General features: G+C 45.2%; 1 protein-coding gene across 7 annotated transcripts in view; it reads right to left on the bottom strand.

Annotated features, from left to right (window-relative positions):
- Positions 1–17,073, bottom strand: part of LOC129818116 (disabled homolog 2-interacting protein-like) — a 405,090-nt gene that overhangs the window by 102,931 nt on the left and 285,086 nt on the right. For 2 of the 7 annotated variants that reach the window (XM_055873705.1, XM_055873707.1), the window contains exon 1: positions 1,525–2,308. The exons of the other annotated variants lie outside the window; for them this stretch is intronic. In XM_055873705.1, the coding sequence (XP_055729680.1) occupies positions 1,525–1,547 (23 nt within the window). In that variant the 5' untranslated portion in view covers positions 1,548–2,308. Of the gene's footprint in view, positions 1–1,524; positions 2,309–17,073 lie in introns of those variants that run through there. 7 annotated transcript variants of the gene reach the window in all.

Raw genomic sequence — 17,073 nt, forward strand, 5'->3', positions numbered from 1 at the left:
CTTTCATTCAATTCCAAAAATCACATTGATCTATAAATTCATTATTGTACTTCAGACACATTGAATAGAATAGGTTAGATAAACCAAAGTGTAATTTGGATCGTACCAATCAGAAAACCACTTCAGACGAACAACAGTGCCGTCCCACTTTTAACAGTGTAAGCATGACTATGGGTTTTAACTAGGCTACTCCCTGCTGAGAGAGCGAAAGAGGTGTGTGTGTGTGTGTGTGTGTGTGTGTGTGTATGTGTGTGTGTGTGTGTGTGTGTGTGTGTGTGTGTGTGTGTGCAGAGGGAAAAAAGAGGATGAGCAGAGAGGGACACTGTCAAATAAACACATTACATAAAGAGTTATCATGCAGTATCTGAGCTGCAGGGGAACATATAAATGAGTTACAAGCAAGCAGGCTTCTTACTTACTGTTAGCCTACAGGCTTCTTACTTACTGTTAGCCTACAGGCTTCTTACTTACTGTTAGCCTACAGGCTTCTTACTTACTGTTAGCCTACAGGCTTCTTACTTACTGTTAGCCTACAGGCTTCTTACTTACTGTTAGCCTACAGGCTTCTTACTTACTGTTAGCCTACAGGCTTCTTACTTACTGTTAGCCTACAGGCTTCTTACTTACTGTTAGCCTACAGGCTTCTTACTTAAACCATTGCATAACAACGACATCCTTAAACGAGTGCTAATGGAAGTGATAGCACTGTGAGAAGAGAAGGCGATGAAGAAATGAGAAGAGGGGTACATGTGGAGAGAGAGAAGGAACTGCTGACCTACTGTTATACTACTTCACTATGTCGCATGTACCCCGCAAGAAAACGGGTAGGAAAGGAGGCAGAAGTCAGTAACAATGGAGGAATGGAAGGCTTGCTTGCTAAATGCAAAAACGTATTAGGCAGATAGAGTATGTCAACATTGACAAGGCAAAACACTAGTAGACCTACTGCATGACTGCACTGGTATTCAGAGCAAGCTGATGGTCTCTCACTCTCTCTCGCTCTCCTCTATTCTGTATATAAACAACATCAGAACTATTACAGACCAAAACCACAATAGAACGATAATTGACTAATAGAGATGAGTGAATAACCAAATGATTACACGTAATTTCCTCCCAACAGTAAAGTGAACTATGCTTTGAAGTCTTGTTCTGCACTAGGCCTACAGTAGATTCGCCCCTGGGGCAAAATATTTCCCTGTTCAAGTCTGAGCGCGTCCCTAATTCCTCCTTCTCCTTCTTTTACGATTTCCAACCAGTCTACTTGACTTGTTCCTGTCTACCCGAACAGCATTCCCATTCCAGTAATTATTTTCTTCAAGCCATATAGCCGACGTAAACATAATGTAACAACACTGTAACGACTGTTTGCAATAGCGTAGCTAGCGACAGTAACTCGTTTATATCCCCGGGGAAAATAGGGTGGAGGTCGCGAAATCAAACAGCGGGCAGCAACTGTAGCTATCCGTCATTAACACACCAACAGAGTTTTTATCAATATGATAGCAAGATAGGAACACTTACGATTTACTAAATAGGTGAAACATCGCTCCATGGAACCTCGCGCGGGTTCCCAATGACACACCACTTCAATTTGGGTCGCATTCCTCTCTGCGCGCTAATCGCTGCTTGTTTTCCGACTATTTTGTGTGGCCGCAGCCTGCCCTTTGAGATCCGCGGCTACTCCCAGTATAGGCTGCTCTAGTCCCATACGTCCCGAGAGAGCAGTCTGCTGTGCCTTGTCAAACACTCCCCTCTCTCTCTCGCTCACTCCACATCCCGTTGAAAAAGATTCCGCCTCTTTTTATGGAAAAAAGAGCTGATGCCTTGACAGTTTATTTGGCACAAATAAATAGCATTTCATCAGTTGACTATTTATTTTCTAATGTCACGAAGACAACGTGTAATGGGGATAGGTGCACACATCAATCATTATCAACTGATATAATAACTCAGTAAAAAGGCTCCCAATAATTTAGTAATAAAAAGTTAGAGTGGCTGATGTGAACTTTGATTTCACTTGGATGTTCATTTTTATGACTAAGGCAGTATGAGTGATGGACATTGGACACCCTACTGAATTACTGAATCAAAGAAGTAAGAAATCACAGCCACTTTGAGGTGGGACTCTAACTGAGGGTATAAAGGATGGTACGGTCAATGCTACCCCCCACTACACAGAATAAATATGTCATCATCAGCCAAGCGACAGACAAGGGATGCGTGAGTGCCTCACATTAAATTGTTCATGGACACTGATGTCAGTTTAGTATTCTACCCTAAGGGAAGGTAAACTGATCCTAGATCTGTGCCACCAGCCCCAGAATACAGATTTTATCACTGACCAAGCGTGCCTCTTAGAGTAAATTGAGGTCAAATTTCTAGGAGGTAAACTGATTCTAGATCTGTCCCTATGGGCACTTTTCACCCAGTGCCTTTCTTTGAGTTCATTTCCCCTCTGTCACCATCTACTCAAGGCAGAGCGTCTGTGACAGGCACCTCCCCCCCGTGTTTCCCACACCACCCTGGGCAGACAGGAAGCCCGCCTGTCCCCTCCCTTTGGAGCACCAGAACAGCTCCTGGAGGAAGACAATGGCTGAGTGGCTGTGTGTGGGAAAATACAGGGGCTTTTGGTGGAGAGAGGATTTACAGGAAGAAAAAAAAGAAAAAAAGATGAGAGAGAGTGAGGAGAGAGAGAGTAGAGAAAGGAGAGAGAGAGGGTAGGAGTGAAAGAAAGAGAGAGAGAGAGAGAAAGAGCGAGCGAGAGAGAAGAAGAGCAAGAGCGAGAGAGTGGAGGATGAGAGAGAAATAAGGCCAGACAGATTTTGAGATGCGAAATGTTGCCAGATGTATCCCTCTTCATGTAGTTTTCTCAGACTGGGAGGAAGACCTTCTGGGGAGAGGGCATGATGTCACTGTGGAGGCATGCCGTTAGAACTTTGTTACATGAGTTACCTCCCAAATGGCACCCTATTCCCTTTATAGTGCACTACTTTTTACCAGGCCCATAGGGCTCTGGTCAGAAGTAGTGCACTATACAGGGAATAGGGTATCATTTGAGTGGACGGGGGAGCCAGAGTATTGGGCCGTTAAGGCTCAAATTGCTCCAGTGCTTCATGTAAAAGAGCCTTGTACAGAGTTGGTACAGGTACTGTTTCTATACTCTCAATATGGAGTTTCATTTCATGGATGTGTAATGGTTTCTGCTTGATGTTACTGTAATACCTGCTAGTGGAGAGGCTCACCGTATTTATACTGTAGACAGTGGGCCATAAACATAAAGTATAAACACAGGTGAGTGAGGAAAAGGTAGCTTAAAAGGTAGCTTAAAAGGTAGCTTAGGTGCAACCAAGGTGCTGGACAGCTTACAAAACAACGTCCTTAGAACATAAGGCCAACAGAGAGAAACTATAATCTGCCTTGAAGAACTGAAATTGAAAGAGGTTTAGTGTGTTTACCCCCCTGCTGTAGATTGAACTAGTCTCTTATCATAGACAAACTGTCCAGGACAGGACAGGGTTTTACTGCAGGTAGGCCTGGTTAAAGTCCAACTACAATCCTAAGGTAAAATACAGGAGCTAGACTCTGTAACAATACAACATTGCCAGGATTTCCTCATTTCTCTAGGTTTGATCATAATATACTGTACAGCATTGTATTGTCAGACTGTTTACAATAAAAAACCAAAATGCCTTTGGGAAACTACTCTATCAATGGAAATAAGTTTGTATCCAGTGTAGTGGAAGACAGACCAGGGCAGAACAAATGACATATCTCCATAGGTATTCACAGAGAAACACAGCGGTTGTGAATAGACACTCTGTTGCCTATATCCATTAATAACATTCAGAGACTCCGAGAGGCATGATTGCACCCACACACATAGCCTGAGCAGTGCTGTGAGTGATGATGAGTGTGGCTGATGGATGTGTGTGTGTGTGTGTGTGTGTGTGTGTGTGTGTGTGTGTACAGTACACGATTGTGTATGTGTGTGTGTGTATGTGTATGTGTGTGTGTGTGTGTGCGCGCGTTTTCATACGTCTGTATGTATGTGTGTGTGTGTGTGTGTGTGTGTGTGTGTGTGTGTGTGTGTGTGTGTGTGTGTGTGTGTGTGTGTGTGTGTGTGCACGTTTCATACGTCTGTATGTGTGTGTGTGTGTATGTGTATGTGTGTGTGTGTGTGTGTGTGTGTGTGTGTGTGTGTGTGTGTGTGTGTGTGTGTGTGTGTGTATGTGTATGTGTATGTGTGTGTGTGTGTGTGTGTGTGTGTGTGTGTGTGTGTGTGTGTGTGTGTGTGTGTGTGTGTGTGTGTGTGTGTGTGTGTGTGTGCGTGCGTGCGTGTGTGGGTGCACACTACAGGGAAGCAGGGGGGAGTTTGTTGAGGCAGACAGAAATGATAGGGGTCATGTGTAAGAAGAGAAGACGTCAGTGAGCTAAGTGTCTGTGGGGAGTCCTCTAGGGCCCCACCTCTTAGAGGTTATCCCCCTGGCTCCTGCTAACATATAACCTGTTAAACAGACAGAACACAACCCTGCAGCACTGACAGAGTGTGACGGAGGGAGAGAAAGAGGGAGGGAGGGATGGAGGGGGAGAGAGACGAGCTATAGACAACAAATGCATTCCTGACAAGCTCCCACAGGCTTACACTACAGGCAAACAGAAGGACAGAAAGAGAGAGAGAAAGAGAGAAAGAGAAAGAGACAATGAGAGAGAGCGAGCGAGAGGGAGAGAGAGAGAGAGAGAGAGGTAGAGGGAGACAGACAGAGATGGATATAAATATTGTGTGTGTTTGGCCAAATATTATGGATAGAGGACAATTTTCTGCTAATTTTGAAAATGCTAACACATTTTCAGTGCAGCCCTCTGGACCTGTTGAAGACCGAAATACAACATTGTTCATAATATACTGTACCACATTGTGTTGTCAGATGGTTTACAATAAAAATGCAAAATGCCTTTGGAAATCTACTCTATCAATGGAAATAAGTTTGTATCCAGTGTAGTGGAAGACAGACCAGGGCAGAACAAATGGCATATCTCCATAGGTATTCACAGAGGAACACAGCGGTTGTGTAAAACATATTCTATCTCAAGGCCATCAGACTGTTAAATACCCATCAGTAGCCGGCCTCCACCTAGTACCCTGCCCTGAACTTAGTCACTGCCACTAGCCGGCTACCATCCGGTTACTCATCCCTGCACCTTAGAGGCTGCTGCCCTATATACATAGACATGGAGCACTGGTCACTTTAATAATGTTTACATACTGTTATACCCATTTCAAATGTAGTGTATACTATTCTATCCACATATTCTTCAGATATACTACATAATCTATCAACATACTGTCCATATTGTCTATACATCCCATCTATCTATCTATCTATCTATCTATCTATCTATCTATCTATCTATCTATCTATCTATCTATCTATCTATCTATCTATCTATCTATCTATCTATCTATCTATCTATCTATCTATCTATCTATCTATCTATCTATCTATCTCTCTCTCTATCTATCTATCTATCCATCTGTAGGTGATGGCTTTGGGAATCGCTTCCTTTTAGGTGGTTGTAGAATTTAAAGGCTCTTTTCTGGATTTTGATAATTAGTGGGTATCGGCCTAATTCTGCTCTGCATGCATTATTTGGTGTTCAACATTGTACACGGAGGATATTTTTGCAGAATTCTGCATGCAGAGTCTCAATTTGGTGTTTGTCCCATTTTGTGAAATCTTGGTTGGTGAGCGGACCCCAGACCTCACAACCATAAAGGGCAATGGGCTCTATGACTGATTCAAGTACTTTTAGCCAGATCTTAATTGGTATGTTGAATTTTATGTTCCTTTTGATGGCATAGAATGCCCTTCTTGCCTTGTCTCTCAGATTGTTCACAGCTTTGTGGAAGTTACCTGTGGCGCTGATGTTTAGGCCAAGGTATGTATAGTTTTTTGTGTGCTCTGGGGCAATGGTGTCTAGATGGAATTTGTATTTGTGGTCCTGGCGACTGGACCTTTTTTGGAACACCATTATTTTGGTTTTACTGAGATTTACTGTCAGGGCCTGTAACGGTTGCCTTCCCTCTCTTCACGAGCAGAGAGGGTGGAACAGGGATCGGACCAAAATGCAGCGTAGCCAGTGCTTAACATGTTTAATTACAATAAACGTGAACACTTAACAAATAACAAAATAACAAACCGTGAAAAACCGAGACAGTCCTATCTGGTGCAGAACACAAACACAGAGACAGGAAACACACAAACAAACAGTGAGAACAGCCTACCTTAATATGGTTCTCAATCAGAGGAAACGTCAAACACCTGCCTCTAATTGAGAACCATATCAGGCAACACATTTAACCCAACATAGAAACACATAACATAGAATGCCCACCCCAACTCACGCCCTGACCAACTAAACACATACAAAAACAACAGAAAACAGGTCAGGAACGTGACAGGGCCCAGGTCTGGCAGAATCTGTTCAGAATATCTAGATGCTGCTGTAGGCCCTCCTTGGTTGGTGACAGAAACACCAGATCATCAGCAAACAGTAGACATTTGACTTCAGATTTTAGTAGGGTGAGGCCAGGTGCTGCAGACTTTTCTAGTGCCCACGCCAATTCGTTGATATATATGTTGAAGAGGGTGGGGCTTAAGCTGCATCCCTGTCTCACCCCACGGCCCTGTGGGAAGAAATGTGTGTGTTTTTGCCAAATTTAACCGCACACTTGTTTTTTCTGTACATGGATTTTATAGTGTCGTATGTTTTACTCCCAACACCACTTTCCATCAATTTGTATAGCAGACCCTCATGTCAAATTGAGTCGAAGGCTTTTTTGAAATCAACAAAGCATGAGAAGACTTTGCCTTTGTTTTGTTTTGTTTCGTTGTCAATTAGGGTGTGCAGGGTGAATACATGGTCTGTTGTATGGTAATTTGGTAAAAAGCCAATTTGACATTTGCTCAGTACATTGTTTTCATTGAGGAAATGTACGAGTCTGCTGTTAATGATAATGCAGAGGATTTTCCCAAGGTTGCTGTTGACGCATTTCCCACGGTAGTTATTGGGGTCAAATTTGTCTCCACTTTTGTGGATTGGGGTGATTAGTCCTTGGTTCCAAATATTGGGGAAGATGCCAGAGATAAGGATGATGTTAAAGCTATCTATCTATCTATATATAAACTCATTAAAAAATAAGCGTCCTCACTGTCAACTGCGGTCAAATGACCACCCCTCATCACTGTCAAACGCTCCCTAAAACATTTCAGCGAGCAGGCCTTTCTAACCGAACTGGTCCCGGTATCCTGGAAGGATATTGACCTCATCCCGTCAGTAGAGGATGCCTGGTTGCTCTTCAAAAGTGCTTTCCTCTCCATCTTAAATAAGCATGCCCCATTCAAAAAATATAGAACTAAGAACAGATATAGCCCTTGGTTCACCCCAGACTTGACCCGCACAAAAACATCCTGTGGCATTCTGCATTAGCATCGAATAGTTCCCGTGATATGCAACTCTTCAGGGAAGTCAGGAACCAATATACTTAGTCAGTTAGGAAAGCTAAGGCTTTGCTTCCTGTAGCATAAATCCCAAAAGTTTTGGGACACTATAAAGTCCATGAAGAATAAGAGCACCTCCTCCCTGCTACCCACTGCACTGAGGCTAGGAAACACTGTCACCACCGATAAACCTACGATAATTAATCATTTCAATAAGCATTTTTTCACGGCTGGCCATGCTTTCCACCTGGCTACCCCTACCCCGGCCAACACCTCAGCACCCCATGCAGCAACTTGCCCAAACCCTCCCTGCTTCTCCTTCACCCAAATCCAAACAGCTGATGTTCTGAAAGAGCTGAAATCTCTGGATCCGTACAAATTAGCTGGGCTAGATAATCTGGACCCTCTCTTTCTATTATCTGCGGAAATTGTTGCAACCCCTATTACTAGCCTGTTCAACCTGTCTTTCGTATTGTCTGAGATCCCCAAAGATTGGAAAGCTGCCGCGGTCCTCCTCCTCTTCAAAGTGGGAGACACCTTAGAGCCAAACTGTTATAGACCTATATCCATCCTGCCCTGCCTTTCTAAAATCTTCAAAAGCCAAGTTAATAAATCGATCACCGACCATTTCGAATCCCACCAATTCTCCACAATGATATCTGGTTTCCGAGCTGGTCATGGGTGCACCTCAGCCACGCTCAAGGTCCTAAACGATATCATAACCGCTGTCGTGTCTTTGGCATCATTAAATTGAAGACTGTTATTTTATCAAATGAATTCTCTGTAATCATTATTACGTGATTAAACTAATCATGTAAATGTAATTAACTAGGAAGTCGGGGCACCAAGGAAAATCTTCAGATTACAAAGTTATAATTTTCCTAATATAAATCTTCAGATATTTTAATATCTGATCAATTAGTCTTCTAATGAATGAATTATTCTTTACATCACATTAGTCTCCTTCCGAACATCGTAAATCGTTGGTTATCTGCACGAACCCAGCCTTTACTATGAATCATCCATACATCAATTGTCTTAATCATTTATTTACTAACTAACTAAATAATCACAGAAATGCATAAACAAACAAACAGTAGATATCGTTACAAGGAAATGATAGGGGAGGTTCCCTAGTGGGCTAAGCCGATATGACAGCTTGGTGGACAAAGGGAAGTGGGTGTGGACTGAAAAGGGCGGAAATTACAAGAGTCGCTACACAGTTGATAATTATTAATTGACATGCTAATCCTTTGCACATGAACACTCACTCATTCGGGAATCATTGCAATCAATATATATTTACGCTCAGTGTGTCTTCAGAGATCGCTGTTGGAATCGTCCGTCTTTCTGTTGGAAAATTAATCCGCTCGTCTCTCTGTCCGCTCGTCTCTCCAAGTCTTTTGTGGTTAGAATGAATACATCAGAGTCCCATTCAGAAATGTTCTTATAGAATAGATGTTTTGGCGGTTGTCAGTCCTCGCATTCAATGGTACATAATTTCTAGCTGCATACTAGTAATTAGTATCGAAGATTTGCTCTTATTCTGTCGGGATTGATAGTCTTAGAGTTTAACCATTTCCACCCGTGTTATGGTTAGGAAGTCAACAACCATTACAACATTAGCTTAGACTGAGGTTTTTGTGGCCTCTACTCAAACCTTTGCCCTCTCTGTGACCGAGGTACACATGGTCTGAAGTGGGTTTCTTCAGGTGGGGTTTTTATTTGGAACAGTAGAAAAGGGCTGTCCCATGAGCCAGATCATGTCTGTGTTCATAGGGGCGGGCCAATGACTTAGTTAAACTTTGAAGGGAATACAATTCTCTCACATTAACGGTTTAAAATCACATTACATAATTTCACAAATAGTTTAATCTTTACTCATTCATTCATTTATACAATAATTAGACGCAACCCTCATAACGGAGGCTCCTGTATAAACAGAGTTATGGTAATGTGGCTGTATTGTCTTTTATGAGTTCACAGCCTGAAACAAAATGGACTGGGTCATAGCTGGCTACTCCACCAACCGTTTACACATTCTCCAAAACATGTATATTGTTCAGTTCTCAAGTTCTGTGGTGTAGAAGAAATTCCTTTATTCTACTGTGAAACTCTCTCTCTCTATACTGCCTGGCCAGGGGGAGAAATTCTCCTCCAGGAATTTATGACCTGAGGTAACAGAACCTGGGTGTAGGAGAGGGAGAGAAAGGGGTAAGGTACTCGCTATACCCAAAGAAGGCCACGTAATGACCCCGCCATCGATAAAAGACAGTACTGTGCAGCCGTCTTCATCAACCTGGCCAAGGGTTTTGACTCTGTCAATCACCGCATTCTTATCGGCAGACTCAATAGCCTTGGTTTCTCAAATGATTGCCTCGCCTGGTTCACCAACTACTTCTCAGATAGAGTTCAGTGTGTAAAATCGGAGGGCCTGTTGTCTGGACCTCTGGCAGTCTCTATGGGGGTGCCACAGGGCTCAATTCTCGGGCTGACTCTTTTCTCTGTATATATCAATGATATCGCTCTTGCTGCTGGTGATTCTCTGATCCAGCTCTACACAGACGATACCATTTTGTATACATCTGGCCCTTCTTTGGACACTGTGCTAACAAACCTCCAAACGAGCTTCAACGCCATACAACATTCCTTCCGTGGCCTCCAACTACTTTGAAATGCTAGCAAAACTAAGTGCATGCTCTATAACAGATTGCTGTCCGCACCCTCCCGCCCGACTAGCATCACTACTATGGACGGTTCTGACCTGTAAACTCTCCTCCCAGACTCACATTAAGCATCTCCAATCCAAAATTGAATCTAGAATCGGCTTCCAATTTCACAACAAAGTTTTTGCTAGGTAAATCCCCACCTTATCTCAGCTTACTGGTCACCATAGCAGCACCCACCCGTAGCACGCGCTCCAGCAGGTATATTGCACTGGTCATCCCGAAAGCCAACACTTCCTTTGGCCGCCTTTCCTTCCAGTTCTCTGCTGCCAATGACTGGAACGAATTGCAAAAATCTCTGAAGCTGGAGTCTTTTATCTCCCTCTCTAACTTTAAGCATAAGCTGTCAGAGCAGCTTACTGATCACTGTACCTGTACACAGCCAATCTGTAAATAGCACACCCAACTACCTCATCCCCATATTATTACTTACCCTCTTGCTCTTTTGCACCCCAGTATCTCTACTTGCACATCATCATCTGAACATTTATCACTCCAGTATTAATGCTAAGTTGTAATTATTTTTGCCTCTATGGCCTATTTATTGCCTACCTCCCTACTCTTCTACATTTGCACACACTGTACATAGATTCTTTCTATTTTTATTTTCTTTTGTGTTATTGACTGTACGTTTGTTTATGTGTAACTCTGTGTTGTTGTTTTTGCCGCACTGCTATGCTTTATCTTGGCCAGGTCGCAGTTGTAAATGAGAACCTGTTCTCAACTGGCCTACCTGGTTAAATAAAGGTGAAATAAAAATAAAATAAAATAATCTGCATTTGTGGGTTCGATTACATGCTCAAAATGGCCAGAAACACCCGCAAAACACCAGTCTCAACGCCAACAGTGAAGAGGCGACTCTGAGTTGCTGGCATTCTAGGCAGAGTTGCAAAGAAAAAGCCATATCTCAGACTGGCCATTAAAAAGAAAAGATTAAGATGGGCAAAAGAACACAGACACTAGACAGAGGAACTCTGCCTAGAAGTCCAGCATCCCAGAGTTGCCTCTTTTCTGTTGACGTTGAGACTGGTGTTTTGCGGGTACTATTTAATGAAGCTGCCAGTTGTGGACTTGTAAGGCATCTGTTTCTCAAACTAGACACGCTAATGTACTTGTCCTCTTGCTCATTTGTGCAATGGGGCCTCCCACTCCTCTTTCTATTCTGGTTAGAGCCAGTTTGCACTGTTTTGTGAAGGGAGTAATACACAGCGTTGTACGAGATCTTCAATTTCTTGGCAATTTCTCTCATGGAATAGCCATACTTTCTCAGAACAAGAATAGACTGATGAGTTTCAGAAGAAAGATCTTTGTTTCTAGACATTTTGAGCCTGTAATTGAACCCACAAATAAATGCTGATGCTCCAGATACTCAACTAGTCTAAAGAAGGCCAGTTTTAGGACCATGCGTCGGGACTGCCGCCCGTGGTGACTCCTTGCTGTCCCCAGTCCGCCTGGCCTTGCTGCTATTCCAGTTTCAGCTGTTCTGCCTGCGGTTATGGAACCGCCACCTGTCCCAGACCTGTTGTTTTTCAACTCTTAATGATCAGCTATGAAAAGCCAACTGAAAATTATTCATGATTATTATTTGACCATGCTTGTCACTTATGAACATTTTTGAACATCTTGGCATAGTTCTGTTATAATCTCCACCCGGCACAGCCAGAAGAGGACTGGCCACCCCTCATAGCCTGGTTCCTCTCTAGGTTTCTTCCTAGGTTTTGGCCTTTCTAGGGTTGTTTTTCCTAGCCACCGTGCTTCTACACCTGCATTGCTTGCTGTTTGGGGTTTTAGGCTGGGTTTCTGTACAGCACTTCGAGATATTATCTGATGTACGAAGGGCTATATAAAAAAAAAAAAAAAAAAAAAAAATTGATTGATTGATTGATTTTATTGCTTATTTAATCAGAACAACAGTTTTGAGCTGTGCTAACATAATTGCAAAAGGGTTTTCTAATGATCAATTAGCCTTTTAAAATGATAATCTTGGATTAGCTAACACAACGTGCCATTGGAACACAGCAGTGATGGTTGCTGATAATGGGCCTGTTCTCCTATGTAGATATTCCATTAAAGGTCCGCCATTTCCAGCTACAATAGTCATTTACAACATTAACAATGTCTACACTGTATTTCTGATCAATTTGATGTTATTTTAATGGACAATTTTTTTACATTTTCTTTCAAAAACAAGGACATTTCTAATTGACCCCAAAGTTTTGAATGGTATAGTCTGACATTGCTCGTCTTAATATTTCTATATTACTTAATTACATTCTTTTACTTTTAGATTTGTGTGTATTGTTGTGTATTGTTAGATATTACTGCACTGTTGGAGCTAGGAACATTTCGCTTCGCCTGCAATAATATCTGCTAAATATGTGTATGCGACCAATAACATTTGATTTGATTTTGTGAATAGACACTTTGTTGCCTAAATCCACAGAGTCGTGCGAGGGCACCGGTTATTGAAGTAATATGTACATGTAGGTAGAGTTATTAAAGTGACTATGCATAGATGACAACAGAGAGTAGCAGTGTTGTAAAGAGCGTGTAGGCTCGCGTCACTGGGAAGTTCTCGGCAGTGCTTCGCTTTGTAGTCTGTAATGGTCTGCACACCCTGCAACATCCGACGAGCGTCAGAGCCGGTGTAGTACGATTCGATCTTAGTCCTGTAGTGATGCATGGCGTGTTTGATGGTTCGTCAGAGGGCATAGCGGGATTTCTTATAAGCGTCTGGGTTAGAGTCCCGCTCCTTGAAAGCGGCAGCTCTAGCCTTCAGCTCAGTGCGGATGTTGCCTGTAATCCATGGCTTCTGGTTGGGGTATGTACATACGGTCACTGTGGGGATGATGTCATCGATGCACTTATTGATGAAGCCAGTGACTGATGTGGTGTACTCCTCAATGTCATTGGATGAATCCAGGAAAATATTCCAGTCTGTGCTAGCAAAACAGTCCTGTAGTTTAGCATCCGCTTCATCTGATCACTTTTTTATAGACCGAGTCACTGGTGCTTCCTGCTTAAATTTTTTGATTGTAAGCAGGAACCAGGAGGATATAATTATGGTCAGATTTGCCAAATGGGGGGCGAGGGAGAGCTTTTTATGCATCTCTGTGTGTGTAGTATAGGTGGTCCAGAGTTATTTTTCCTCTGGTTGCACATTTAACATGCTGATAGAAATTTGGTAAAACTGATTTAATATGCTGTAATGTGTAAACACTACCTAGTAGCCAACCTTACTTGCACCAATCCCTTGTAATTACAGTAAAATCCTGTGAAATACAAACCACCCCCTCATTCATTCATCTATTAATTAATTAATTAAATCAATCATTCCGATTATAATAGTATATTACTTTTTTACAGTATAAATCAACCAGTTTTACATTATTTTACTGTTTGTCATTACACAGTACTTGGTTTGATACCGTATTTATATTACAGTAGGTATACTGTGATATTAAATACAGAATTTTGCCACGAGCTGCCTGTAAATTTCTGTCAAATTCATGGTAACCACTTTACAATGTATGTGTGTTTTTGTGCGTCTTTGTGTGTGTGTGCATGTCCGTACGTCTGTATGTATCAGGTTTTGTGTGTGTGGGTGTACACTACAGGGGGCAGGGGGTAGTTTGTTGAGGCAGACAGAGATGATAGAGGGCACTAAGTAACACTAAGAGATGATAGGGGTCAGGAGGTAAGACAGAGAGACGATAGGGTGCACAAAGTAACACTAAGAGATGATAGGGGTCAGTAGGTAAGACAGAGAGACGATAGGGGGCACAAAGTAACACTAAGAGATGATAGGGGTCAGGAGGTAAGACAGAGAGACGATAGGGGGCACTAAGTAACACTAAGAGATGATAGGGGTCAGGAGGTAAGAAGAGAAGATGTCAGTGAGCTAAGCGTCAGTGGGGACAATAACCCCACCTCTAAGAGGTTATCCCCCTGGCTCCTGCTAACAGATAAACAGACAGAACACCACCTTCTCTTTACTCATGATTACTACAGCAGTGTTTTACTGGTGGCTCTCTGAGGTGTTCTCACAGCTCAATACCACGCCTGGGAAATCAGCTAGTTTAAATCGACACCGTACAGGTAGAAAGAGAGAAATAAAGAGAGGAAAAAGACAGATCTTTCTCATAACTCCCTGCCTCTTATCTCCTTCTCTCCCTCCATCCCTTCCTCTCTCTCTCCCTTCATCCCCGCATCTCTCTCTCTCTCCATCCATCCCTTCCTCTCCCTCTCCCTCCATCCCTGCCTCTCTCTCTCTCCCTCCATCCCTACTTCTCTCTCCCTCCATGCCTGCTTCCCTTCCTCCATCCCTGCCTCTCTATCCCTCCATCCCTGCCTTTCTCCCTCCCTGCTTTGCTCTCTCTCCCTCCATCCCTGTCTCTCTCTCTCTCCATCCATCCCTGCTTCCCTCCCTCCATCCCTGCCTCTCTCTCCCTCCATCCCTGCCTTTCTCCCTCCCTCCATCCCTGCATCTCTTTCTCCCTCCATCCCCGCCTTTCTCTCTCCCTCCCTCCCTCCATCCATCCTTGCCTGTCTCTCTCTCTCCCTCCATTCCTGTTTCTCTCTCTCCATCCCTGCCTCTCTCTCCCTCATCCCTGCCTTACTCTCTCCCTCCATCCCTACTTCTCTCTCTCCCTCCATCCCTACTTCTCTCTATCCCTCCATCCCTGTCTCTCTCTCTCCCTCTATCCCTGCTTCCCTCCCTCCATGCCTGCCTCTCTCTCCCTCCATCCCTGCCTTTCTCCCTCACCCCATCCCTGCATCTCTCTCTCCCTCCATCCCCGCCTCTCTCTCTCTACCTCCATCCCTACTTCTTTCTCTCTACCTCCATCCCTACTTCTTTCTATCCCTTCATCCCTGCCTCTCTCTCTCCCTCCACCCCCTTCTCTCTCTCTCCCTCCATCCCTGTCTCTCTCTCTCCCTCCATCCCTGCCTCTCTCTCTTGCTCCATCCCTGTCTCTCTCCCTCCATCCCTGCCTCACTCTCTCCCTCTATCCCTGCCTCACTCTCTCCCTCCATCCCTGCCTCTCTCCCTCCAACCCTGTCTCACTCTCTCCCTCCATCCCTGCCTCTCTCTCTCCCTCCATCCCTGCCTCTCTCCCTCCATCCCTGCCTCACTCTCTCCCTCTATCCCTGCCTCACTCTCTCCCGCCATCCCTGCCTCTCTCTCTCCCTCCATCCCTGCCTCTCTCCCTCCATCCCTGCCTCACTCTCTCCCTCTATCCCTCCCTCACTCTCTCCCTCCATCCCTGCCTCACTCTCTCCCTCCATCCCTGCCTCACTCTCTCCCTCCATCCCTGCCTCACTCTCTCCCTCTATCCCTGCCTCACTCTCTCCCTCCATCCCTGCCTCACTCTCTCCCTCTATCCCTGCCTCACTCTCTCCCTCCATCCCTGCCTCACTCTCTCCCTCCATCCCTGCCTCACTCTCTCCCTCCATCCCTGCCTCACTCTCTCCCTCTATCCCTGCCTCACTCTCTCCCTCCATCCCTGCCTCACTCTCTCCCTCCATCCCTGCCTCACTCTCTCCCTCCATCCCTGCCTCACTCTCTCCCTCCATCCCTGCCTCACTCTCTCCCTCTATCCCTCCCTCACTCTCTCCCTCCATCCCTGCCTCACTCTCTCCCTCCATCCCTCCCTCACTCTCTCCCTCTATCCCTGCCTCACTCTCTCCCTCCATCCCTGCCTCACTCTCTCCCTCCATCCCTGCCTCACTCTCTCCCTCCATCCCTGCCTCACTCTCTCCCTCCATCCCTGCCTCACTCTCTCCCTCTATCCCTGCCTCACTCTCTCCCTCCATCCCTGCCTCACTCTCTCCCTCCATCCCTGCCTCACTCTCTCCCTCCATCCCTGCCTCACTCTCTCCCTCTATCCCTGCCTCACTCTCTCCCTCCATCCCTGCCTCACTCTCTCCCTCTATCCCTGCCTCACTCTCTCCCTCTATCCCTGCCTCACTCTCTCCCTCCATCCCTGCCTCACTCTCTCCCTCTATCCCTGCCTCACTCTCTCCCTCTATCCCTGCCTCACTCTCTCCCGCCATCCCTCCCTCACTCTCTCCCTCCATCCCTGCCTCACTCTCTCCCTCCATCCCTCCCTCACTCTCTCCCTCCATCCCTGCCTCACTCTCTCCCTCCATCCCTGCCTCACTCTCTCCCTCCATCCCTGCCTCACTCTCTCCCTCTATCCCTCCCTCACTCTCTCCCTCCATCCCTGCCTCACTCTCTCCCTCCATCCCTGCCTCACTCTCTCCCTCCATCCCTGCCTCACTCTCTCCCTCTATCCCTGCCTCACTCTCTCCCTCTATCCCTGCCTCACTCTCTCCCTCCATCCCTGCCTCACTCTCTCCCTCTATCCCTGCCTCACTCTCTCCCTCTATCCCTGCCTCACTCTCTCCCTCCATCCCTGCCTCACTCTCTCCCTCTATCCCTGCCTCACTCTCTCCCTCTATCCCTGCCTCACTCTCTCCCTCCATCCCTCCCTCACTCTCTCCCTCTATCCCTGCCTCACTCTCTCCCTCCATCCCTGCCTCACTCTCTCCCTCCATCCCTTTCTTTCTGGTGAGTTTGAGTATTATGCAACCCAACCCTTCTGCCTTGACAACTGCATTAACAGACCCCTCCCTCCCTCCCTCCCTCCCTCCCTCCCTCCCTCCCTCCCTCCCTCCCTCCCTCCCTCCATCCCTCCCTCCATCCTCTCTCTGCAAAGCAGCTTACAGTAGAGCTACAGTCAAATAAACCACCGCAACAGACACGTAACATCAATTCTGAAAGAGAGTACGCGTGAGTGTGTGCCTGTAGGGCTGATGGTACGAGCGTGCATCTACATTCCGTC

Source organism: Salvelinus fontinalis, chromosome 21 (assembly GCF_029448725.1).
Source record: "Salvelinus fontinalis isolate EN_2023a chromosome 21, ASM2944872v1, whole genome shotgun sequence".
Classification (NCBI taxonomy): domain Eukaryota; kingdom Metazoa; phylum Chordata; class Actinopteri; order Salmoniformes; family Salmonidae; genus Salvelinus; species Salvelinus fontinalis.